The 24,694-nt window shown below is 40.1% G+C and overlaps 1 protein-coding gene across 1 annotated transcript in view; it reads right to left on the bottom strand.

The window, feature by feature from the left end:
• Window positions 1-24,694, bottom strand: part of LAMA1 (laminin subunit alpha 1) — a 149,718-nt gene that overhangs the window by 14,565 nt on the left and 110,459 nt on the right. Inside the window, exons 42-55 of the mRNA XM_019920618.2 lie at window positions 24,153-24,269; window positions 22,480-22,662; window positions 22,020-22,174; window positions 20,532-20,675; window positions 19,414-19,547; window positions 18,449-18,599; window positions 17,568-17,692; window positions 14,309-14,459; window positions 13,518-13,662; window positions 12,895-13,036; window positions 10,420-10,534; window positions 10,054-10,224; window positions 6,958-7,109; window positions 6,083-6,268 (exon numbers count right to left, since the gene is read on the bottom strand). Of these exons, the coding sequence (XP_019776177.2) occupies window positions 6,083-6,268; window positions 6,958-7,109; window positions 10,054-10,224; window positions 10,420-10,534; window positions 12,895-13,036; window positions 13,518-13,662; window positions 14,309-14,459; window positions 17,568-17,692; window positions 18,449-18,599; window positions 19,414-19,547; window positions 20,532-20,675; window positions 22,020-22,174; window positions 22,480-22,662; window positions 24,153-24,269 (2,071 nt within the window). The remainder of the gene's footprint in view (window positions 1-6,082; window positions 6,269-6,957; window positions 7,110-10,053; window positions 10,225-10,419; window positions 10,535-12,894; window positions 13,037-13,517; window positions 13,663-14,308; window positions 14,460-17,567; window positions 17,693-18,448; window positions 18,600-19,413; window positions 19,548-20,531; window positions 20,676-22,019; window positions 22,175-22,479; window positions 22,663-24,152; window positions 24,270-24,694) is intronic.

Here is a 24,694-nt window from a genome sequence, read left to right as displayed (position 1 = left end):
TGCTTTTACCATTTGTCCTAAGGTTCTGTCTGTACGTTTTGTTCTTTTTTTTTTAGTTTTTAGCAATTGCTATCATTGGTGGATTTGTTTCTTGGTTTGGTTGCTCTCTTGTTTCTTTTCTTTTACTACTTTTAAATTTTTTTATTTTTAATAATTTAAAATTTTAAGAACTTTATTTTATTCTTTCTTTTTTTCTCCCTTTTCTTCTGAGCCATGGGGCTAACAGCATCTTGGTGCTCTGGCCACATGTCAGGCCTGTGCCTCTGTGGAGGGGGAGCCAAGTTCAGGACATTGGTCCAGCAGAGACCTCCCGGCTCCACGTAATATCAAACGGCAAAACCTCTCCCAGAGATCTCCATCTCAACGCTAAAACCCAGCTCCACTCAACGACCAGCAAGCTACTGTGCTGGACACACTATGCCAAACAACTAGCAAGACAGGAACACAACCTCACCCATTAGCAGAGAGGCTGCCTAAAATCATAATAAGGTCACAGACACCCCAAAACACACCACTGGACGCAGTCCTGCCCACCAGAAAGACAAAATCCAGCCTCATCCACCAGAACACAGGCACCACTCGCCTCCACCAGGAAGTCTACACAACCCACTGAACCAACCTTAGCCACTGTGGGCAGACACCAAAAACAGTGGGAACTACAAACCTGCAGCCTGCAAAAAGGAGACCCCAAACACAGTAAGTTAAGCAAAATGAGAAGACAGAGAAACACACACAGATGAAGGAGCAAGGTAAAAACCCACCAGACCAAACAAATGAAGAGGAAATAGACAGTCGACCTGAAATAGAATTCAGAGTAACAATAGTAAAGATGATCCAAAATCTTGGAAACAGCATGGAGAAAATACAAGAAACGTTCAACAAGGACCTAGAAGAACTAAAGAGCAAACAAAAATGATGACCAATGCAATAAACGAAATTAAAAATTCTCCAGAAGGAATCAATTGCAGAATAACTGAGGCAGCAGAATAGATAAGTGACCTGGAAGATAAATAGTGGAAATAACTACTGCAGAGCAGAATAAGGAAACAATGAAAAGAATTGAGGACAGTCTCAGAGACCTCTGGGACAACATTAAACGCACCAACATTCGAATTATAGGGGTTCCAGAAGAAGAAGAAGAAAAAGAAAGGGACTGAGAAAATATTTGAAGAGATTATACTTGAAAACTTCCCTAATATGGGAAAGGAAATAGTTAATCAAGTCCAGGAAGCACAGAGAGTCCCATACAAAGATAAATCCAAGGAGAAAGATGCCAAGACACATATTAATCAAACTATCAAAACTTAAATACAAAGAAAAAATATTAAAAGGAGCAAGGGAAAAGCAATAAAATAACATACAAGGGAATCCCTATAAGGTTAACAGCTGATCTTTCAGCAGAAAGTCTGCAAGCGAGAAGGGTGTGGCAGGACATATTTAAAGTGATGATGGAGAAAAATCTACAACCAAGATCACTCTACCCAGCAAGGATCTCATTCAGATTTGACAGAGAAATTAAAACCTTTACAGACAAGCAAAAGCTAAGAGAAATCAGCACCACCAAACCAGCTTTACAACAAATGCTAAAGGAACTTCTCTAGGCAGGAAACACAAGAGAAGGGAAAGACCTACAATAACAAACCCAAAACAATTTAGAAAATGGGAATAGGAACATAAATATCGATAATTACCTTAAATGTAAATGGATTAAATGCTCCAGCCAAAAGACAAAGACTAGCTGAATAGATACAAAAACAAGACCTGTATATATGCTGTCTACAAGAGACCCACTTCAGACCTAGGGACACATACAGACTGAAAAGTAAGGGGATGGAAAAGATATTCCATGCAAAAGGAAATCAAAAGTAAGCTGGAGTAGCAATTCTCATATCAGACAAAATGGACTTTAAAATAAAGACTATTAGAAGAAACAAAGAAGGACACTACATAATGATCAAGGGATCAATCCAAGAAGAAGATGTAACAATTGTAAATATTTATGCACCCAACATAGGAGCACCTCAATACATACGGCAAATACTAACAGCCATAAAAGGGGAAATCGAGAGTAACACAATAATAGTAGGGGACGTAAACACCCCACTTTCACCAATGGACAGATGATCCAAAATGAAAATAAATAAGGAAACACAAGCTTTAAATGATACATTAAACAAGATGGACTTAACTGATATTTATAGGACACTCCATCCAAAAGCAACAGAATACACAGTTTTTTCTAGCGCTCATGGAACACTCTCCAGGATAGATCATATCTTGGGTCACAAATCAAGCCTTGGTAAATTTAAGAAAATTGAAATCGTATCAAGTATCTTTTCTGACTACAATGCTATGAGACTAGATATCAACTACAGGAAAAAATCTGTAAAAAATACAGACACATGGAGGCTAAACAATACACTACTAAATAACCAAGAGATCACTGAAGAGATCAAAGGGGAAATCAAAAAATACCTAGAAATAAATGACAGTGAAAACATGACAACCCAAAACCTATGGCATGCAGCAAAAGCAGTTCTAAGGGGGAAGTTTACAGTAATACAATCCTACCTCAAGAAACAAGAAACATCTCAAATAAACAACCTAACCTAACACCTAAAGCAATTAGAGAAAGAACAAAAAACCCCCAAAGTTAGCAGAAGGAAAGAAATCATAAAGATCAGAAATAAATGAGAAAGGAATGAAGGAAACAATTGCAAAGATCAATAAAACTAAAAGCTGGTTCTTTGAGAAGATAAAAAAAATTGATAAACCATTAGTGAGATTCATCAAGAAAAAAAGGGAGAAGATTCAAATCAATAGAATTAGAAATGAAAAAGGAGAAGTAACAACTGACACTGCAGAAATACAAAATATCATCAGAGATTACTACAAGCAACTCTATGCCGATACAATGAACAACCTGGAAGAAACGGACAAATTGTTAGAAAAGCACAAACTTCTGAGACTGAATAAGGAAGAAATAGAAAATATAAACAGACCAATCACAAGCACTGAAATTGAGACTGTGATTAAAAATCTTCCAACAAACAAAAGCCCAGGACCAGATGGCTTCACAGGCGAATTCTATCAGACATTTAGAGAGGAGCTAACACCTCTCCTTCTCAAACTCTTCCAAAATATACCAGAGGAAGGAACACTCACAGACTCATTCTACAAGGCCACCATCACCCTGATACCAAAACCAGACAAAGATGTCACAAAAAAAGAAAACTACAGGCCAATATCACTGATGAACAAAGATGCAAAAATCCTCAACAAAATACTAGCAAACAGAATCCAACAGCACATTAAAAGGATCATACACCATGATTAAGTGGGGTTTATCCCAGGAAGGCAGGGATTCTTCAATATATGCAAATCAATGTGATAAACCATATTAACAAATTGAAGGAGAAAAACCATATGATCTCAATAGATGCAGAGAAAGCTTTCGACAAAATTCAACACCCATTTATGATAAAAACCCTCCAGAAAGTAGGCATTGAGGGAACTTACCTCAACATAATAAAGGCCATATATGACAAACCCACAGCCAACATTGTTCTCAATGGTGAAAAACTGAAAGCATTTCCTTTAAGATCGGGTACAAGACAAGGATGTCCACTCTCACTATTATTATTCAACATAGTTTTGGCAGTTTTAGCCACAGAAATCAGAGAAGAAAAACAAATAAAAGGAATCCAAATTGGAAAAGAAGAAGTAAAGCTGTCACTGTTTGCAGTGACATAGAGAATCCCAAAGATGCTACCAGAAAACTATTAGAGCTAATCAATGAATTTGCTAAAGTACTAGGATACAAAATTAATGCACAGAACTAGCATTCCTATACACTATTGATGAAAAATCTGAAAGAGAAATTAAGGAAACACTCCCACTTACCACTGCAACAAAAAGAATAAAATACCTAGGAATAAACCTACCTAAGGAGACGAAAGACCTGTATGCAGAAAACTGTAAGACACTGATGAAGAAATTAAAGATGATACAAACAGATGGAGAGATATACTATGTTCTTGGATTGGTAGAATCAACATTGTGAAAATGACTCTACTACCCAAAGCAATCTACAGATTCAATGCAATCCCCATCAAACTACCAATGGCATTTTTCACAGAACTAGAACAAAAAATTTCACAATTTGTATGGAAACACAAAAGACCCCGAATAGCCAAAGCAATCTTGAGAAAGAAAAATGGAGCTGGAGGAATCAGGCTCCCTGACTTCAGAGTATACTACAAAGCTACAGTAATCAAGACAGTATGGTACTGGCACAAAAACAGAAATATAGATCAATGGAACAGGATAGAAAGCACAGAGATAAACCCATGCACCTATGGTCACTTTATCTTTGATAAAGGAGGCAAGAATATACAATGGAGAAAAGACAGCCTCTTCAATAAGTGGTGCTGGGAAAACTGGACAGCTACATGTAAAAGAATGAAATTAGAACACTCCCTAACACCATACACAAAAATAAACTCAAAATCGATTATAGACCTAAATGTAAGGCCAGACACTATAAAACTCTTAGAGGAAAACATAGGCATAACACTCTATGACATAAATCACAGCAAGATCCTTTTTGACCCACCTCCTAGAGAAATGGAAATAAAAACAAAAATAAACAAATGGGACCTAGTGAAACTTAAGAGCTTTTGCACAGCAGAGGCAAACATAAACAAGATGAAAAGACAACTCTCAGAATGGGAGAAAATATTTGCAAATGAAGCAACTGACAAAGGATTAATCTCCAAAATTTACAAGCAGTACATGCAGCTCAATATCAAAAAAACAAACAACCCAATCCAAAAATGGGCAGAAGACCTAAGTAGACATTTTTCCAAAGAAGATATACAGATTGCCAACAAACACATGAAAGGATGCTCAACATCACTAATCATTAGAGAAATGCAAATCAAAACTACAATGAGGTCACACAAGTCAGAATGGCCATCATCAAAAAATGTACAAACAGTAAATGTTGGAGAGGGTGTGGAGAAAAGGGAACCCTCTTGCACTGTTGGTGGGAATGTAAATTGATACAGCCACTATGGAGAATAGTATGGAGGTTCCTTAAAAAACTAAAAATAAAACTACCATATGACCCAGCAATCCCACTACTGGGCATATATCCTGAGAAAACCGTAATTCAAAAAGAGTCATGTACCCCAATGTTCATTGCAGCACTATTTACAATAGCCAGGACATGGAAGCAACCTAAGTGTCCACTGACAGGTGAATGGATAAAGAAGATGTGGCACATATATACAATGGAATATTACTCAGCCATAAAAAGATACGAAATTGAGCTATTTGTAGTGAGGTGGATGGACCCAGAGTCTGTCATACAGTGTGAAGTCAGAAAGAGAAAAACAAATATCGTATGCTAACACATAATATGGAATTTAAAAAAAAAATTGGTTCTGAAGAACCTAGGGGCAGGACAGCAATAAACACACAGACGTAGAGAATGGACTTGAGGACATGGGGAGGGGGAAGGGTAAGCTGTGACAAAGTGAGAGAGTGGCATGGACATATATACACTACCAAATGTAAAACAGACAGCTAGTGGGAAGCAGCCACATAGCACAGGGAGATCAGCTTGGTGCTTTGTGACCACCTAGAGGGGTGGGATAGGGAGGATGGGAGGGGGATGCAAGAGGGTGGAGATATGGGGATATATGTATATGTATAGCTGATTCACTTTGTTATAAAGCAGAAACTAACACACCATTGTAAAGCAATTATACTCCAATAAAGATGTTAAAAAAAAGCGCATGCCAAAATGTATTTGACCTCTGCTGTGTGTTGACAGTACTATGGAACTAATGTTTAGTGGTTCTTTTTTTCTCATGCATGATGACCAGATTTTTCCATCATTCTAGTCTAATAAAGCCATTTGGCGGCGTTTATAGAACACGGGATTCACTTGTTATTCGGGAACTTGTAGAATTTGGGGCCATCTCAAACAGCAAAATTACGTTGTAGGTTAGTGTCAGTGCTGGGCATTAAAAGATCAGGAAGTGCAAAATCATGCTGAGAGCACAGTCACACTTACTCCATGTTAAAGATCAGGTTTTGGATACAGCCATGGAATGAGCTTCTCATCTTGAGCATGGGTGTCCCCTCGCCCTCTGGAACACCACCTATGTACAGGTTGGACACACTTATTGTCCTGCTTTCTGCTGATGGGCCCAGCTTCATTTCCACAGGAGCTGTCTCATCCAGTTGGACAGTGATAATTCTAAAAGGTTAAAGGAGAAAATAAAGGTTTTCAAATATAATGAAACATAACTGTCCATTTTAATATCTAATTCCAGCAAGTTCTTACTGAATTATAAAAGTGCCTTGAAGATACATTTTAACATGACATTTAACATGTGTGTGAATAAAAAAGTGAATCTTGGATAATAAAACTTACAGGTAAACGTTCTCCAAAAATGAATGGAATGTGATTAAATATTATTCAGTTCAATTGCTTTTTGGAGAGAATCTTTTACTTCTTTACCTGTGACAAAATGTGCAGTGTTTTTTTTAAAACTTTTGGTCTACAGTTCTGGAGAGAAATTATATAGAAATGTTGATATGACACTGTTTACTATTTCACTGTTTACATTTTACTATTTGCTATTTTACCATTCACTATTAGAATTTACTAATACTGTAACACTATTCGACACAGAATTATTCCAGTGTAAAGAAACTTTATGCCGGGTCCCAGAAAAGGGCAGGTTTAAGGATGTTCAATTATGAAAATTCTGCAAATATCTTATTACAAAGCAGATCAAATTGTTTTCCAAAGAGGTATTCTATCAAGCTTCTAGAATTATTTTGGAATTATAAAGACTCTGAATGACATCATACTAATTATCCCAATCATTTCACTGCATACAGGCCTCCTACTGGGGAGCCTTCGTAAGGTGACGCAAATACCTCCCGGTCCTTATCAAGGAGATGGAATGCTCTTGACCGTCACCGTATGTGCCCGTGGGAGCATGCAGGAGAGCTCTTCTCAGGCTGGTTCCATCCCCAGGATTAACATGCACTTCGATGTGGCCTTCAATTAGCATGATGGAAAAGAAGGGCTGGGAAGGTCACACAGAGAATTCCCAAAGAAAAGACATTACTATAGGATTTAAAGAATTATCATCTTATGAAGGTAATGTGGGAGTATTGGCACCAAGGAAGCAGTTCCTTAAGAATATCACCATCTAACAACTATTTTATACTTTGTATATTGCTTTCTAACCTCTGCTGACATAATTTACATTCTGTATTATGCTATTATCACTAACCATATCAAAGATTTCCATTTCTACAGTCTTCATACTTATTACTTATTGCTACATTATGTACTAACAAACAGTTACATTGTAAGTCATTGATCTGTTTCTCCCTTTCCCATTTTATTGAGATATAATTGACATATACCATTGTGTTAGTCTTAGGTATACAACAGAACCATTGGATATTTGAATATACTGTAAATGATCACCTTATATAGTTACAAAATTTGTTCTTGTAGTGAGAACTTTTTAAGATCTACTCTCTTAGCAACTTTCAAATATGCAATATGATATTGTCACTATAGTCACCATGCTGTACATCACATCCCCAGAACTTATCTTACAACTTGAAGTTTGTACCTTTGACCCCCTTCACCCACTTCTCTCCTGCCCCTACCTCTGGTAACCACTAATCTGTTCTGTCTCTATGAGTTTTAAGATTCCACATATAAGTGAGATCATACAGTATTTGTCTTTCTCTCTTTGACCTATTTCATTTAACGTAATGCCCTCAAGGTTCATGCATGTTGTTTTCAATGGTAGGATTTCCTCCTATTTTATGGCTAAATAATATTCCACTGTATAAATAAATAAATAGATATTGATAATATGTATACATATACACACACCACGTCTTTATCCATTCGTCTGCTAGACACTCAGTTTGTTTCCATGTCTTGACTACAGTAAATAATGTTGCAATGAACAAGAGGATATAGATATCTCTTCAAGGTAGTGATTTCATTTCCTTCAAATATATACCCAGAAGTGGAATTGCTGGATCATATGGGAGTTTGATTTTTAATTTTTTGAGAAAGCCCCATACTGTTTTCCATAGTGGCTGTACCAATATATTATACATTCCCACTAGCAGTGCACAAGGGTTCCCTTTTTTCCACATCCTCACCAGCACTTGTTATCTCTTATCTTTTCTTTTTTTTGTTTTTGCGGTACGCGGGCCTCTCACTGTTGTGGCCTCTCCCGTTGCGGAGCACAGGCTCCGGACATGCAGGCTCAGTGGCCATGGCTCACGGGCCCAGCCGCTCCGTGGCATGTGGGATCTTCCCGGACCGGGGCACAAACCCGTGTCCCCTGCACTGGCAGGCGGACTCTCAACCACTGCGCCACCAGGGAAGCCCATCTCTTATCTTTTTTGATGGTTGCCATTCTCAGAGGTGTGAGATGAAATCTCACTGTGGGATCTATTCCTTTTTTAAAAATGTAGGTAGTTTCTAACTTTTTATTACCATACGTAATGAACATTTAACTGTTTTTTGTTTTTTTTTTTTGCCTGTGAAATTTTTCTAAGATTTCTAAAGGTGGGATTAAAGAGTTGAAGGTTTGAAAATGTTTAAAGCTCTTAACACTCTTTTGCCACAATGAGAGAGGTCCACCAGCAGAACTGGAATGGGAGTGTTTCACAAGGTCTTGCCAGCACTGGATGACACCGTTCCTTTTTGCTGACTTAGTAGCAAACTTTGATTTATAAGAGGTCCTATTAAGATTGGTGGAGAAAAACAGTTTGATAGTTCCTCAAGAAGTTAAACATAGAATTCCCATATGACCCAGCAATTCCACCCATAGGTATATACCCAAAAGAATTGAAAACAGGTACTCTAACAAATACTTGTATGCAGATGTTCGTAGCAGCATTATTCACAATAGTCAAAAGGTAGAAACAACCCCAAACGTCCATCAGTGAACTAATAAATTATGTTCTGTATACAGTGGGATACCATTCAGCCATGAAAAAGAAGGACGTGCTGATACATGCTACAATGTGGATGGACCTCGAAAGCATGCTAAGTAAAAGACAGAATATCACTCATATGAGTCCACTTATATGAAATATACAGAATAGGTAAATTCATTCCTAGATACAGAAAGAAGACTGGTGGTTACCAGGGTTCGGGGAGGGGGTGAATGGGGAGTGACTGCTTAACAGGCATAGGCTTCTCTTTTGGGTGATGAAGATGTTTTGAAACTTGATAGAGAAAAGTGGCCTCACAACATTATGAAAGCACTAAGTGCCACTGACTGTTTCACCTAAAAATGGTTACTTTTATTTTATGTAAATTTCATCTCAACTTAAAAAAAGGAAAAAAGATTGGTGGAGCCCATAAACCAATCTGTCCTTGTCAGACCTTCACTCAGTGTCTTGTGAGGTATCTGGGGTCTACAGACTGGTGTTCCAGGTCAGGCTCTGAAATAACGGGTGTGTGATCTTGTGCAGGTTAGCCAGGCTCTCTGAATCCATTTCTCCCTCAGCAAAATACAGGAAGCAGCATTCACCCTGAAGTGTGGCTGTAATAATTATACAGCAATGTCTGTAAAATACCTTGCACAGTAGAGAACAGTACTCTGAATTGTAGCTGCATGGCTTCTACTTCATTAATACAATACATTAGTATTCTGTGAATCTCTTCAAATTACATAATATATAAAGTTCAAGCAGAGGAAAGGTAAATATCACCTATCCTATAAGAATCCTAGGTAGACAGCAAGGATCTTTCTTCTCAATGGCTAAACAAGGAAGATGGATTATGCAACACAAAGAGACCGCTGATTCGTAAGGGAAAGACATTCAGCAATAATCACTTTTGCTTATTAAAAACGCACACCCATTAACAACCAGGCACACATGTTGTAGAATACATGTTATGACTAAGTCATCTTCCATCCAGTGTTTCCTGAAGTCATTTCCTTCCTGAGCTCCTGGCTTGAGAGCCTTTGAGCCACTCACCTTGTGGGCCTGCCGGTGACCTTGCTTCTCCCCATGCTGGCCCAGGGCAGCCAGGATGATGCCGCTGCTGTTCCTGGTGGCAAATGTTGCCAACAATTCCGAATCTGGTGACAAGGACTTGGGTGGCAATTCAACGTAGCCGCCTCTCAAGAAGCTAACGCTTCGGACAGGCTGGTCACAAAGGAGAGGAGAAAGCACCGTGAGGCCCACCCGCATGCTGAACCTCCCACCCTGGAGGCTGCTGCCGTTTTCCCCACCACCTCTTTTCTGTTCACACCCCTGGTTTAGATCCTGTTGCCTTATTATGTTAGTAAATCAGTGGGCATTTATAGAAACTCATCCCAATATTAATAAAACACTTCCCACCTCCAGTATACAGCCTTTTCTCACTCCGTAGGAATTTCTGAGTAAATCAAAGGTCGATCTAGATATTTCCAGGTTTTTGATACAGCCCACGTAGCTTTTGCTGGTGACACCTTTCCTGTAGGGAAGGGCAAGAGAACAACAGCAACCAAATTGGATTTTATAACTCCAGTTTTGAAAGAAGAAATAAAAATGGACCTACAAATAAGAAAGATCTCTTTCCTTGTGTCATTCTCATAAATGTCTAGGTCTCCCTCTAACAAGACTACTGATGGTGAGAATTCAGGTCAAACACGTACTCTCCTTAGGACTAAAGAAAGGGATTGAATTTATGAGGCTGATTACCTAGATGGCTACCTAGATAAAAGCATGCTTAATATTTTAAGGGAAACTATTATAGTCAGTACCATTTAGATATACTCACTAAAACAGAGGCTAATTATAAGAGAGACAGTGCACTGCCATAAGGAAATTATAGCACTTAGATTTCAATTCAGTCTCCGTGTAGAGCAAACATTCACCTCCCACGGGGGCAAGTGTGGGCAATGTGATTTCCCAGGATCTCGGTTAGAGACAGCATCGGCTCTTGTCCATACCACATATTCATGAACTTCCTCCTGAAGGAAATAACTGCATTTGGTGAAGTCTGGGATTATCCAGAACCCTTATTTCTTTGATACTAAGCCAATTCCATATTTTTATTAACAGAAATCGCCACTCTGCTGGGTGAGGTGAGCTTCAGTGTACTCAGGCTAACATTTCCAAATGATGAGACTACTGAACATCTCCCAGTTACACCCTGAAGCATCAGCTAGTGACAGGAGAACTGTGCAGGAACATGGCTTCTTGCTACATGTCATATCTCACTTTTTCTCTGTGCTATGCAATGAGCTGTCGGCCATTAAGAAACCACATGATTTAGGGCAAATTTCAACCTTTCCGAATCTCAGTTTCTTCCATTGTAAATGAGGAGACTGGCCCCGATGATACCCGAGACCCATCTATCATGAAAGTCTGTGATTTGAGATGTCTTCCTAGTAAAGGGACTCTGTCCTTTTCTCCAGGGTCTACGCTGTGTACCATTTAGGTAAAGAACAAATGAATTACAACACAGCTTGTAACCTCAGAAACATCCCCAATGCCACTGTGTTAGGAATGACATCTGTAATCAGGGATTAAGGGAGAGGCTTCCAGTCCTGGCTCTGCCTTGGCAGAGGGGTAAGACCTGGGACAAGCGACCAACTCCGCTGAAGTTTTGGGACATTTATTTCCAAGACCCTGAAGGTGGGTGACTGTGGTTGTAAACTATGTTCCTTGGAACTTTCACACATTTCTGGCAGAGAAGGGGGTGTGTCAGGAAGTGGATTCTGGGCTGCTCAACCCATAGCAACTGGAGTGGCTGCACTTCTGTATAAGAACCCGGCTTGAAGATGAGGTACTGCTACAAATATACATTTGAAAACCACGGGGCTGAGTGACTCGGTTTGGACATTTGGTGATTCCACTCCCTGGAAGCTAGGCTGCCTTGACTGTTGGCCGTATATGCCTTTTTTATAATGGTGTGAAACTTAGAGCTTACTTTGTCCCCAGTCCAAAATTACAAAACTGAGGACAGTAAACTACAGAAAGTTTATGAAATTATTAAAGTCACAAAGCTAAACAAGAACAAGAATCAGTGCATCTCTCCTCTGCTACCTTTAATCCAACTTGCTGATGCTGGTCTTTAAACTTTCACATACATTATTCATTCTAATCACCAAAAGGGGAATCAAGATAAGTCTGCAGGAAGCATGATTCCTTTCTTTTTGTCACCAAAAAGATTCTACCACTCTAGAATGTCTGGACAGGAGAGTGACGTGTGATGGAAAGTGGGTCTCCAAATATTGCACAGTAACAATTTTTAGATGTTTTATAGGCAATAAACAGAAAATCATAAGTTCTATTGCAGAAGGCTTTCTTTACTTCCCAATTATATGGCATACTAATCAAAACAGAACGTTATAGGTTAAATGGTGTTTCCCCACCCCGACCAAAAGATTTTGAAATCCTAACCCCCAGTACCTGTGAATGTGACCTTATTTGAAAATAGGGTCTTTACAGTTGTAATCAAGTTAAGGTGAGGTCAGTACGGTAGGTCCTAATCCAGTATGACTGGTATCTTTATAAAAAGGGGAAATTTGGACACTGAGAGACACACACAGAGGGAAGACAGCGTGTCCACACAGATAAAGAATGCCACCTACAAGCTGAGCAATGCCTGAAGCTACCAGAAGCTCAGAGAGAAGCATGGAACAGATTCTTTCTCACAATCCTCAGAAGGAAGTGGCCCTGCTGACACCGGATTTTGGAACTGTAGCCTCCAGAACTGTGAGAGAACACATTTCTGTTGTTTAGGCTGCCCAGTCTGTGGAACTTTGTTACGGAAACTAAGGCAGTTGGTAATTAGGGACATGAAAATTCTGCAATGTGATATCATACCTTACAACTCTTGACCTAGGTAATCCACCCACATAAATTGGATCCTTATCTAGACGATTGAGGTCAGAAGATGCTCCTGGAGTTTCCCCTTGCTTGGTTTCTTTGTAGCTGGTGTTATATGCATCAATAACTGCTAGGAGTCCTAGAGAAGATCAAGAGGAATAGACAAGAAAATGAGTCATTTTCTACAATAAAGTAAACACAGACGTCTAACAAAGGTCATTTACAAAGACATATTCTTTTACATTCTGCAAATTTGACCAGGGGATGTTCTTGACTGTTAAAAATGAAAACCCTCTTTACAAAAGTCAATAAATCCAGAATATACATGCTAAATGGTAGCAGTATGTGTGTCAAAGAAAACAGAATCAATTTTATCCTTGACTCCAATTCAGCATTTAACGTTAAATAATGCATTTGGAAACCATAGACAGAGAATTAGAATATTCCTCCAGCAAAATGTGAATCCTGGTGCTCAGTATTCCAAAGAAAACAATGGCTTTTGATTAGAATATCATTTAAGCATACCTAGAAAGCTAAAGTAAAAAAAGACTGCTGACCTTGGAAAGATTTCTATTCCTATGAGGGCGACCGGCATTCCGTCCGTCTACCTGTGCATTTACCTTGCTTTCTGTTTCGCTGGAAGGCAATTTTGTACCAGGTTCCATTATTATAGCGTCTGTCAGTAGTAAGAGCAAGAGGCCCAGAACCCAGGTCAACTGTAACTCTAACTCTGCCGTCGACCAAGTCGATGGATAAAAAGTCTTTCTGTAATAAAGAAAAGTTACCCAAGGCTCCATTATTATCACAATATTTCCTTTCTCTTCAAGTCAGGGATGGCGGAAACCTCCTACAGTCAAACTAAGAAAACAGGATCTGGCCCAACAGTCCAAAATTAAAAGTGTCCACAAAGGCTTTCTAGAATAATATACAGACATATGTCAGATAAACTCATGGTCATCAAAATCTACAATGCAGGAAGAGAAATGGAATCTCTATTTTTTTCATTTAGATTGACAACTGGGCCAATCCTAAAAATAAAACTAGAAGATTGAGAAAAATCAGCAGCACTTAAGATAAAAATAAGAACATGAACTTCCTGCAATGGAATTCAAATAAGGTGGTCAGAGTGAGTAAAACAAGACATCTTATTCAAGCTCAAAATTTAATAATAAATGTTCAACTGATATTTATAATGATAGGAAGCTATTTTCTACTTGATATGCTTCTATATTTTCCAAACATTCTTCAGTAATTTTGTACTGACAAATCATTTAAAAAGGGGGACTGATATGGCATATATACGTATATATTATCCTAGCATGTGCTCATAAAACAATCATCAAACATAAATATCCTCATAGCAATCCAACTGTATACACACAGTAGGGTGCAGGGCCCCACAGACTCTTACGGTGCCATTTGAAGCCAGGTAGAGAAGCAGCCCATTAGGTGAAAAGGTACTAAAAAGCATAATTATCTGCGTCACAGTAGCCCGGAGCATCTTCTCCACGACAGAATACCCACTCCCATCAAAATGGAAGGAAGCACCTTCATTTTGGGGGCTGCAAGGACAGAAGGTGAAATACAATTCGTTCTTAGGAAGGCAGTTAAATAGAATACATGATACTTCTACTGAGTTCTTCCTCACAAAAGTCGTGATAGAGCATTTATTTCCATAATTTGATAACAAGTGTAAGTCATAATATCTTAAAATATGCTCCCCATGAGATCATGCGAGACAAGCACCCAGTTGCCTTGTAAGGAAATGAAAGTTAACATGGGCAGTGTTCACTGTAGTAAAAAGAAATTCCCTCAAAGGATGGATTACTGCTATAAATAGTTCTACTTAGTGACTAGATTTTCATTTGTTCTAATTCTCTTAATGTGACTTTGATGTCCCTTAATGTCTAGTTTCCTTTAATGTCCTTTCTTAATTCCAGCACTTTCAGAATAAATTTTTTACTGGCATGTATCACCTTATGCTCGTTTTTAACTAATTCAACTAAACTGGACTAATGATGGAAAACAAATATGTACCAATGTGCCAAAAGGATCAGTTTGCAAAAATATCATTGACAAAAAAGAATCTCAAAAATCTGCAGGATAAGCTTACAGCAGTTACATACCATGGACCCCAGCACTTCTTAGATAAGTGTTTTCCAGTTTTCCCAACGTCTCAAAAAGCTGACTTGATTCACTCTTCAGGTACAAAGTACTTAGAACATATTCTTATGTTCAAAAAGTACTTTTCTGGAACGTCATAGGGCTCGAAAGTGAATTAGATTAGGGTGTTTTGGGGTAAGAATTTGCATTTTTCCCAGCTGAAGGTGCAATAACCACTCTGTGTCACATCTCCAAGCAGGAACAGAATAACCCAACAGTGAAATTGTTTCCATTAACAAAACAAAATGTAGCAGTGCTTTGTAAAACCTGAGGTTTCAAATTTATAGCTTTCTACAGTCCTGCTTTTTCTAAAAATTTCCGTCTTGAGATCTCTTATAAGGAAGTATAACTTTAAGGAAATGCACTCTGCATAAACAAACTGTGGCCTAATTCTCAATTATTTAATCCTTAAAATTTTGGCCTCCTAGAAGCATGTCCCATTGCTTTATCTTTTGGCAACCGGTTTCATGTAGCTAAGGACACACACTCCAGAACCAGATTGCTAGGGTTCAAATCCCAGCTCCCCAACTTACTAGCTGTGTAACCTCAGAGAAGTTACCTAACCCCTCTGTGTCTCATTTCCTTCATTTGTAAAATAGGGGTAACACTAGAACCTCTCTGGAAGAGCTATACATGATTTAATACATGTAAAGTTCTTTAAACGGTGCCTGGTACATAGCAAATGTTCACTCTGGTTTAGCTCTGAGAATTGTACTGTGTTCAGAGGTCCTAGTGGGGTCCCATTTTGCCTATTAAAAGCTGAGCCTCAAAGATTAAGTTCTTGCCCAAGAACACACACAAGAAAATGCAAAGCCAGGTTTCAAACGAAATTCCAGAAATCCGTCTGCCCTCTCCCTCCCCAGAACTCAGGAGTTCTCTGTTCTCAGGAAGGTTGAGTCTTTGCTTCTGGCTTCTCTCCTTCAGCAGGGCCTGCCCCAGTCAGGTGGCCACCAAGAGGGATGAATGCAAAGGAAATGATGACTGAATGCGATTCTCCTGAGAAGGCTCACATCCCTCGGGTCAGCGGCACATTTCTGGGGCTCGTCCCCTGTGGGTCAGACTTCCGTTCTATAACCATGAGGCCCATATGCCTTTCCCCAGCTGGGCCTCAGGAAGGCAGCTCCAGGCCCCTGCTTGGGTAAGAGGCCGGGACAAATGACAAAGGGTCTGCCACAGCACTTCATGGCTGGCTCTCCTCCAGCGCCCAGCATTTATGGGAGGCCGGGGGGAGCGCTGCGGTCGGGAGGACCGGGCAGACGCCCTCCCTCCCAGCTCTCAGCCCCGTGACCCTGGAAGAATGACTAGACTGCTCTGATCCAAGCTGGCACCCATGAGATAGGGACCTGTCAGACTCCGTGCAGCTGTCCCGTGAGTGAGGAGGCATCACTCGGGCCCCACGCCCAGGATGCTCTACCTACCATCGCCCCTACAGCGCAGAGCTCTTTTTTATGTTACCACAAAAAAGTATTTTAGGTAATTTTCCGTAGACCATGAGACATTGAAGGAGATAAGCTTGGGTGACTGATCTTGCCATCACCAGTACTGAGCAGAGGGCCCAGAAACAGATGACTGTCCGGTCAAGGTCAGCCATGCAGCCAATGCTCTATTGCAACAGCCTCTCAAAACTAACACAAGAATAAAGGCCTGGGCTTCCTTGGTGGCGCAGTGGTTGAGAGTCCGCCTGCCGATGCAGGGGACACGGGTTCGTGCCCCGGTCTGGGAGGATCCCACATGCCGCAGAGCGGCTGTGCCCGTGAGCCATGGCTGCTGAGCCTGCGTGTCCGGAGCCTGTGCTCTGCAACGGGAGAGGCCACAACAGTGAGAGGCCCGCGTACCGCAAAAAAAAAAAAAAAGAATAAAGGCCTGTTGACTAAATGGAAGTTTTTTTCCCATATTTAGATGTGAACTGTTAGAATCAATGGTTTATTTTATACTATCCTTGAAGGATCTGAGAGATTGTTCATAATTATAAACATATGCTGACACCATGTTAGAGAAGTGTAAGTATATTCAAAGAAGAATAAAAAAAAATCAGTTAGCTTACTTGGTAATATAAATCAAAGTTAAAGGTAAATGATTATATTAAGAAAAAAAGTTTTTAAATCTAAAGGACATCAATGGACCATGCTAATGATTTAATAATGGAAAATTACACACAAAGGTAAAAAGCGCAATGAATTCTAATTACTGGCCCGCTCAAATGGATTCCGTTGCTAGAAGTAGTTTATTAACTCACTGAGCTAAAGTTTTTGGCTAGTAGGTAGGGGCACTTATCTAAAATGAAGACAGTTTTAATCCATTTACAAATGTAGACATAAAGCACCTGTTTGTGTCTACTTCAGCACTTGCGAAGTATGTTCTATGGAACATAAACAGCTCTGGAATGCTCCTTTTTAAAAAGAGATCAGGGTCAACTGAGTTTGGGAAATGCTGCAACTCTAACCTCCTCCCAGGACACTGTTACCGTGCATGTTAGCATCTTATGTGTTACTCATGGGGCACGTTACCTTCCAAAGCAGCCGTGGCACTTTCCCTCCCTTTCAATATAGTTCCATAGGCCAATCGACTGTCCATTCAAGAAGGCCTCTCCCATGCAGCCTTTAAAATGAGTAACCTTCACAGCAGGAGACTTCTAATGTAAACAAACAAACAAACATAATCCAAGTATATTTGTTGAAAAGAAATATATTCTCTAAGTGCACAAAACTCCTCCTTGGGAGCTCAAATCTAACAGATCCAAATTTTGAGAAAACAACATCCAGGAAAATGACCAGTCTGTAATCACTGAACTTCCTTCCAATTATCAATTGGAATCCTAGAATCAACACAGCAGGACAAGATCTCAAAGGTCAGGTCAGTTACTAGGGTCACTGGAGAGAAGGCCCTTTAACTAATGAGGAAAGAGACCCAGAGAATGTGGTCAGTGGTGAGGGCCTGCCGGGAACTGGGACCCTTACTCTCATTTCAGAGCACTGAACCAAGTCCAGGTGAGTGAACTTTATTGGGTGAGAGGGTAACTGATGTAATAAAATATACGATGGGCTCCTTTGCTAACTGCTAATTAGTATTAGTCCACCACTAGAGTCAGAATAGAGATAAAGGGAGTTTACAGAAATTCATGTGGAATATTGAGTTTCCTCTTTTATTATTGGGGAAAAAAACCAAATAATAAAATGAACCACTGGCTTCTTTTCCATTATGCTATCTATTAAGCATGATCCTTTACAAAACCAACCCAACTCTGCAGATGAACTGTCCTTAAACAAAATAACAGAAGCAGGAAAATCTTCATCTGCCTAGAATATTTTCAAAAGTTTAAACATATTCATTTTCTACGTTGGTAAAATCAGCCAATCAGCACTGTTAAGATGAACGTTCAGAAGGTTACCTTGATCTGTCCTCCAAGCCCTCCAACAAACATTAGTGTTGAATTGTTTACATCCAGAACATTAGCTGTTCCAGGGGATTTACTTGTTTTTGGTGGTGGCTTTTGAGATGCGCTCATTTCCTTTACACTCACCGAACCAATGTTTCCAAACCTAAGGGTCACAGAATTGCAAAAAGAGCACCTGCAGAATTGCAAGTTGGTCCACATACACACACATCTGTTTCACACACAGCCTCCACCTGCTTCTGCCCATGTCTCCAACTGGTCTCCCTGCTTCCAGTCTTGCCCATCCTGCCCCTAGTTTGCACTCCAAAATCTTGTGGAGTATTTCTTCTTAAAACATAAATTCCATCATGTTACCTCCTTGCTTAAAATAGTTTCAGATAATGAACTAAATGTATTTGGAACGGTCTACTGCCTTTATCATTACCCTATTTTTTCAAATAACAAAGTAAAAATCAGAAATTTCCAATAACACACCATCACCAGCCAACTGTGATATTACAGAAAAGTGAAAAGAAAGCTATACCTACAGCCACTTAACAGCAGTTGCCTCTGGAGAGGGCCTTTAAAAGGAAGAATTTTGCTTCGTGCCTGAATTTTGAGAAAACGCATCCCCACTTGTACCCTCATCTTCTGTCCCACTTGTACCACTGCCAGCCACGTGGCATCTCCACCACGCTGCACTTTACTCCCCTCTGCTGGGGCGCAAACATTTTAGTTGGCTGCCTCAGACTTGGACCTAACATTCTAAAGGCAACATAAACTTTTAACTTTTTTCTTCTGATTGTTGGTTTTGCTAACAAACTTTATTTCTTCTGTAATAATGAAAAAAATTATTTCTATAATCTAAACCAAGTATCCTTTCACTGACTTCCCAGAAATTTCGAAGACAGTTATATGATATTACAAACATGTAATTACTTATAAGATGCGAGACGCTCAGAGAGAACTTTCTCTGCTACCTGGTTACATAGATACTGTGCCATTTGCTGTCATCAATCGGGAAGTCTGGAAATTCCAAACGTGTGGACCCGGAGCCCAAATCCCAGAGGAAGGCCACTTTCCCTCGCCGCATCTCCACTGCCAGGAAGTCAGCCTGGGGTGCAGGGCATGAGTTGGGATGAGTTCACACGCCAGACTGTGTGCATGACCACCAAAACACTTTAAAAGATGATTCTTACAGCATTTTCTCTACTTTAAAATTTTTTTTTAAGTAGAAAACAAAAAAGATCGTCTTTTGTCTTTAAATGCTCCCCTCCCTGGAGCTGGAGCATGACCTGGAGTATTGGTACTGGAGATGGTGGCCACCGTTGGCCATCAGTGCCCACCACCCTTGCCCAGCATAGCCCTCCATGAAGCCTCCCATGAAGTTCTCCAAGAAAACTTGCTGGCGGTTACCAGCCTCTACCGGGGTCATGAGGGGAGGCATTGCACTTGTTTGTTTGCCCGGTCTGAGAAGGCAATGCACGAACGTGAGATGTACAGCGAGACAGGAGCCATGAAATCGTACATCACGGACTGACCTGTGCTTTGCACCTTGTATCTTAAGAAGACATCTCGATGGCATTTGCGCTTGCTAATATTTTCTGCCCTAACATACCCAAGGGCTCTGACCTGTTCCCAATGACACAGTCAAATGAATCAGTAGTCTTCCATAGGGGACATGCCCTCTGGGAACCCTGGGAGTCTCGCTGGGTGGAATAGCCTGGGGGGAAGCTTGGCAATTCTGATATGCCCCTTGAGGTGCACACCTCCACTCCTGGTAACAGCGGCCAATGTCCACAGACCCAAAGCATAACTCCGTGGCTTCGGAGGTCACAGGAGACATTAAGAAAAGCTCTGTCCCACAGCTCACAGTTAAGATGGCAGAGGGAGGTACTTTTCATAAATGCCACTCTTCTCCTCATGGGCATTCAGTTCTGTAGTTTGATTATTTTTAATCTAATGTTACCAGTTTAGCAAAAGATTAGTTCTCATACAAGAATTAGTGATTTCACAAAGGCCCTATTTTTTTTAACCGATTCAGAAAATATACTCTGTCCCTAAGAGACTCAGCGTTGCTTTTGCGGGTCATACTCACACTGATGCTACTCCCCAGGTAGAAGAGAAGGTTGTCAGGTTCGCTTGTCTTCACATTTAGTGTTAAGCTGTTATAGTTGGTAGAAGAAATCTGAGGCTGGTAGGCCCGGATACAGTCTCTGTCTGCAGACACAGCAACTTTGATCTGTAGAAGGAAAACGGAAGTGTCCCTAAGTGCCTAAAAATCATGTAGGGCCACACGGTGGCAGCACGCCTGGCGCTGAACGGTGCTATTCTGTTCCAGATCGTCACTGCTAGCAGGTTTCCTCTCTGGATGATGCACAATGCTTCGTGTCTCACAAGGTGAAAGTCAGATGATGCTGAAACTTATTTTATTTGGTAAAATATTTTAATGTGGAAAAGTCAGTCAGGTTTTAAAAGGGAATTTTATGTTGGGAACTCTATCATGTGAGATTTAATTCCTTAAAGACAAGGAGCTTATCCAAATCACCTTGGAATCTTATACCTGACACAGGACATTTGATGATCATGTATGGAATAAATGGAGGGTTGATCTACTTACTCAGCAAATATTTATAGAGCAATTATTTCACTTACATATTTCTCTGATAAGTAATTACTTGCATATAATCCTTGTATTAACCTTCAAGATTATAAGTTTACATTAACCAGAGCACTTGGAACCATCCATCGGGTTTACATTTATTTGGTGACTGGAACTAAAACAGATGGAAACCAGAGCTCTTGTAAACCTACAGCCCTTTTCCCAAAGTGAAGTCACTCAGGGATCAAAGAATCCAGAACTCCTTTTTCTTGGCTAGAAACTTCAGGAAGATACTCTTTAGACCAGAGGTCACATCTATTGTCTACAGGTCCCCAGGATCAAGACAAATGATATTCTCTCAAGTCTTATTTCCCTGAAATGCCTCTCCTTTGGTGCACAGCCAATGCCATGTGCTGAGGATGACCAGGAAGCAGTCTCTCAAATTGTGTGTTTTATGCAGTTAGTGACCTGGATTTGTGCAGCATTCATGCAGTTCAAGCTGTTTTGTCAGAATCACAGAGAGGAGGCCCACACTGTATGAACCTTCTGAAGAGTACTTGGATTATGAACACAAAGTTGGTAAAATGATGGAAATAGCACCATACGCAACCAGTGAGACTTACAGGGATGCTGACGCTCAGGCCTAATGTGTTCTGCACCATCTAGCTAATTGGTGCAGATCTATAAATCTAGGCCACGATGATAAATGTCCATAAGGACACAGAGATCTCTTTGCTAACAACATTCTGAAACACATCGAAAAAAGCAAGACTCAAAGAAAATGAGACTAATTAAATAGACTTAAATATACTTAGGTAAATATATATAAAACACGGCTTTAAATATACTTGGAGACAAGGCTGTGAGGAATCAGGGGTTACTGAGAGCTGGTTAGTAGAAAGTGTGGCCGAAGGCCCTTTGCACAGGAGGCCTCTGGGACTTGCAGTTCCAGGAGCCTCAGCTGCAGGGGTGCTGGGCACTCACAGACGCTGCTTGCTTCCGGGCCTGGCTGATCAGCAGTTTGATTTCTGACAGGTTTCTGCTCAGGTTCTCTTCTAACATCTTCAAAGGCTTCAGCCGATCAAATAAAAGGTTCGCTTGTGTTTCCACATCTTTGACTTTTCTTCCAGCCAACAAAGCTAAAATATGAGGTGGCGAGAAAGTTGGCAGGAGGGAGGAAACGAGAGAAATGAATTGGTCATTATTAATGCACTGGATAAACCAGAATATCTTAATAATCAAATCCTTGGCATTTTGGTAAATATATGAAAAATGCACCAGCACAAGGCATCAAGGTCCTTCTCTTTTTGTAAGTGCAAATCCAGATGTTGGTGCATTTTTATTTTTTAGGACTGCTGTTTGTGAACAAGGCACCACTGTGCCCTTGGCAAACTCAAACGGCTCGACGCAGACTTTCCTAATGGGAGGGGAGACCACGACCTACTGGTCACTGAGGAGTCACGGAGGAGTTCTTCTGTTTCTCGTAACGTGGCATTAACCCTGGACAGGTCAGTGGACGTATTCAACAGCTTCTGGCCCAATCCCACGACGTTCTTTAGAGTGCTCGTAGCGCTCTGATTTGCAGATGTGGCCAGCTCTTTGATTTTGGCGCCTTTGTCTCTGACACCTGAAATAAATTTATACGCAAGCATGCATTCTGGTGGTTATACACAGAGAAAACCAAAAACCCACAACAAATGTAATTTCACATAGACACATGTTACAGAATTTTTTGCTGGTTGTTGAACACAAAAGGGGGCTTCTGTTTTTAATGGCAATATTAAGGCTGCATATCATACGCTCTACTGCTTCCTTTTATGGATGAACGAAATACTTTTGATGACAACCCTTTGTATTGAAATATGATTTCAATACACAATGAGATGCCATGTGCTCAGCGTCTTACATGTTAATAATCTAAACTTCTTTCTTTGGTCCCTTTCCTATCACTCCCTTCTCATGGTCATTAACGCCATCTCCAAATCATTCTGCGTCTAGATAAGAAGGTTTGGGAATTTAAATCTGTAAGTGACATGGAAGTATCCTAGGCTAGAGGAAGTGTACCTGCCCACAACATCAACTGGCTGCTGGAAATAACAGTGCAGTAAAAACTAAACGGTCACTAAAGATAAAGTGGAATTCAGTTATTCTAGAAAATCTGGGGGATGGGTTTTTTTAAAGGCACTCGTATTCATTTTTAAAGTGTTTAATCACAAACGGGGCAAAGATTAACACTAGAAGAAGCTGGATGAAGGGTATGCAGGTGTTCTTTTTTTACTCTTCTTGCAACTTTTTGGCAAGTTGGAAATTGCTTCCAAATAAAAAGTTATTTTTGAGTGCTTGATCAACATACACCATGTATCCTTAAAAACAGATAAATAAGAGCAAAAGAAATTTCCATATCAGAAAATGTTCCATTGATTTAAGTCAGTCCAAAGCACCGCAAGTCCAGCTCCCCACGGTAACTTTCATGCTTATAAGATGAACCAGCAGACGGAAGAACTTTGGAGATGTTTGGCTATCTTATAAGACTTTTAAAATAATCTTATAAAAAAAAGAAAAGGTTGAAGGAGTGTAAAATAAATCACTGCAGCACAACTCGCCTGTTATACTTTTAAAAAGTTAACCTATTAAAAATTTTAATGAACACTGCATTTCCAAACCATCAATATTCAAGTGATCTATTTTAGAATGCTTATCGCCTCACAAAGGAAGATTTCTTTAATTTCCAAGCAAGAATTCTCTAATTTCCCACATTTGTAATGAATCTAGCATTTCCCCCTAAAGCAGGAACATTCCAGCTTCTTTACCTCCTTGCTTCTTTGAATGGCCCTTCTTTCATCTCAGGCCCATTTTAAAAGTAAGCAATTAATACGGTAGCATAAAGAATCTAAGGCTTTTGTTTTTCAGGTATAATTCTACTACTTCAATGCAGGTGTTCTGATGTTATAAAAAACATAATGATCTTCACTTCCAAACCATATTCCTCTACCAATCTTGGCCTCATTTCGGGTGAGGGGTCTCCATCAGACTTGAGGCAGGTCTTCCTCACACTCATGTGTAAGGGTTTTGCAATAAGAAGATATTAATTAAATCAAGAACCCCCCTTCCACTTACCTTCAGGAATTGCTCTAAGTATCAAAAGTGATTCATTGGTCTGCTTAGTAATTTTATCAGCATTCTCTTGAAATCTCTTTGCAGTATTTTTCAATTCACTCAGTTCCAACGCGATACCTATTCAAAGGGGAAAAAGTGTTCCCTTTTAGGCTAGTCCTAAAAAGTTGCCTAGATGAGAGCTTTATCATTCCTGACCCATCGATAAAATCAGCAGCTTTCTACAGAGACCCCAAATATTGAAAGTTTTTCCAGCAAGACTTACCACCACTCATTATAAAAATTGTGTGTTTTGGGGCTTACTTGATCATCTTTTCTACTTTGTTTCCCTTCGCACTAACATTTCTTCCTAAATTTGTGTCCAATTTAATTAGAGCTCTAGGGTGAAAGGCCGTGTTTAAGTCACTCAGTCTTAATCAGACTTACTAACTTCCTATCCACACCCAAGTCCTGGCCACCTTTGTCCCCTAGGTTGTAAGACCCCAAACATGGGCTCCTGCTCTGGAATCTTCTTCTCAGTCCCCCACCTGCTTCTCAGCCAGGGT

Source organism: Tursiops truncatus, chromosome 13 (assembly GCF_011762595.2).
Source record: "Tursiops truncatus isolate mTurTru1 chromosome 13, mTurTru1.mat.Y, whole genome shotgun sequence".
Taxonomy (NCBI): Eukaryota; Metazoa; Chordata; class Mammalia; order Artiodactyla; family Delphinidae; genus Tursiops; species Tursiops truncatus.
This window is presented reverse-complemented; position numbering and strand designations above follow the sequence as displayed.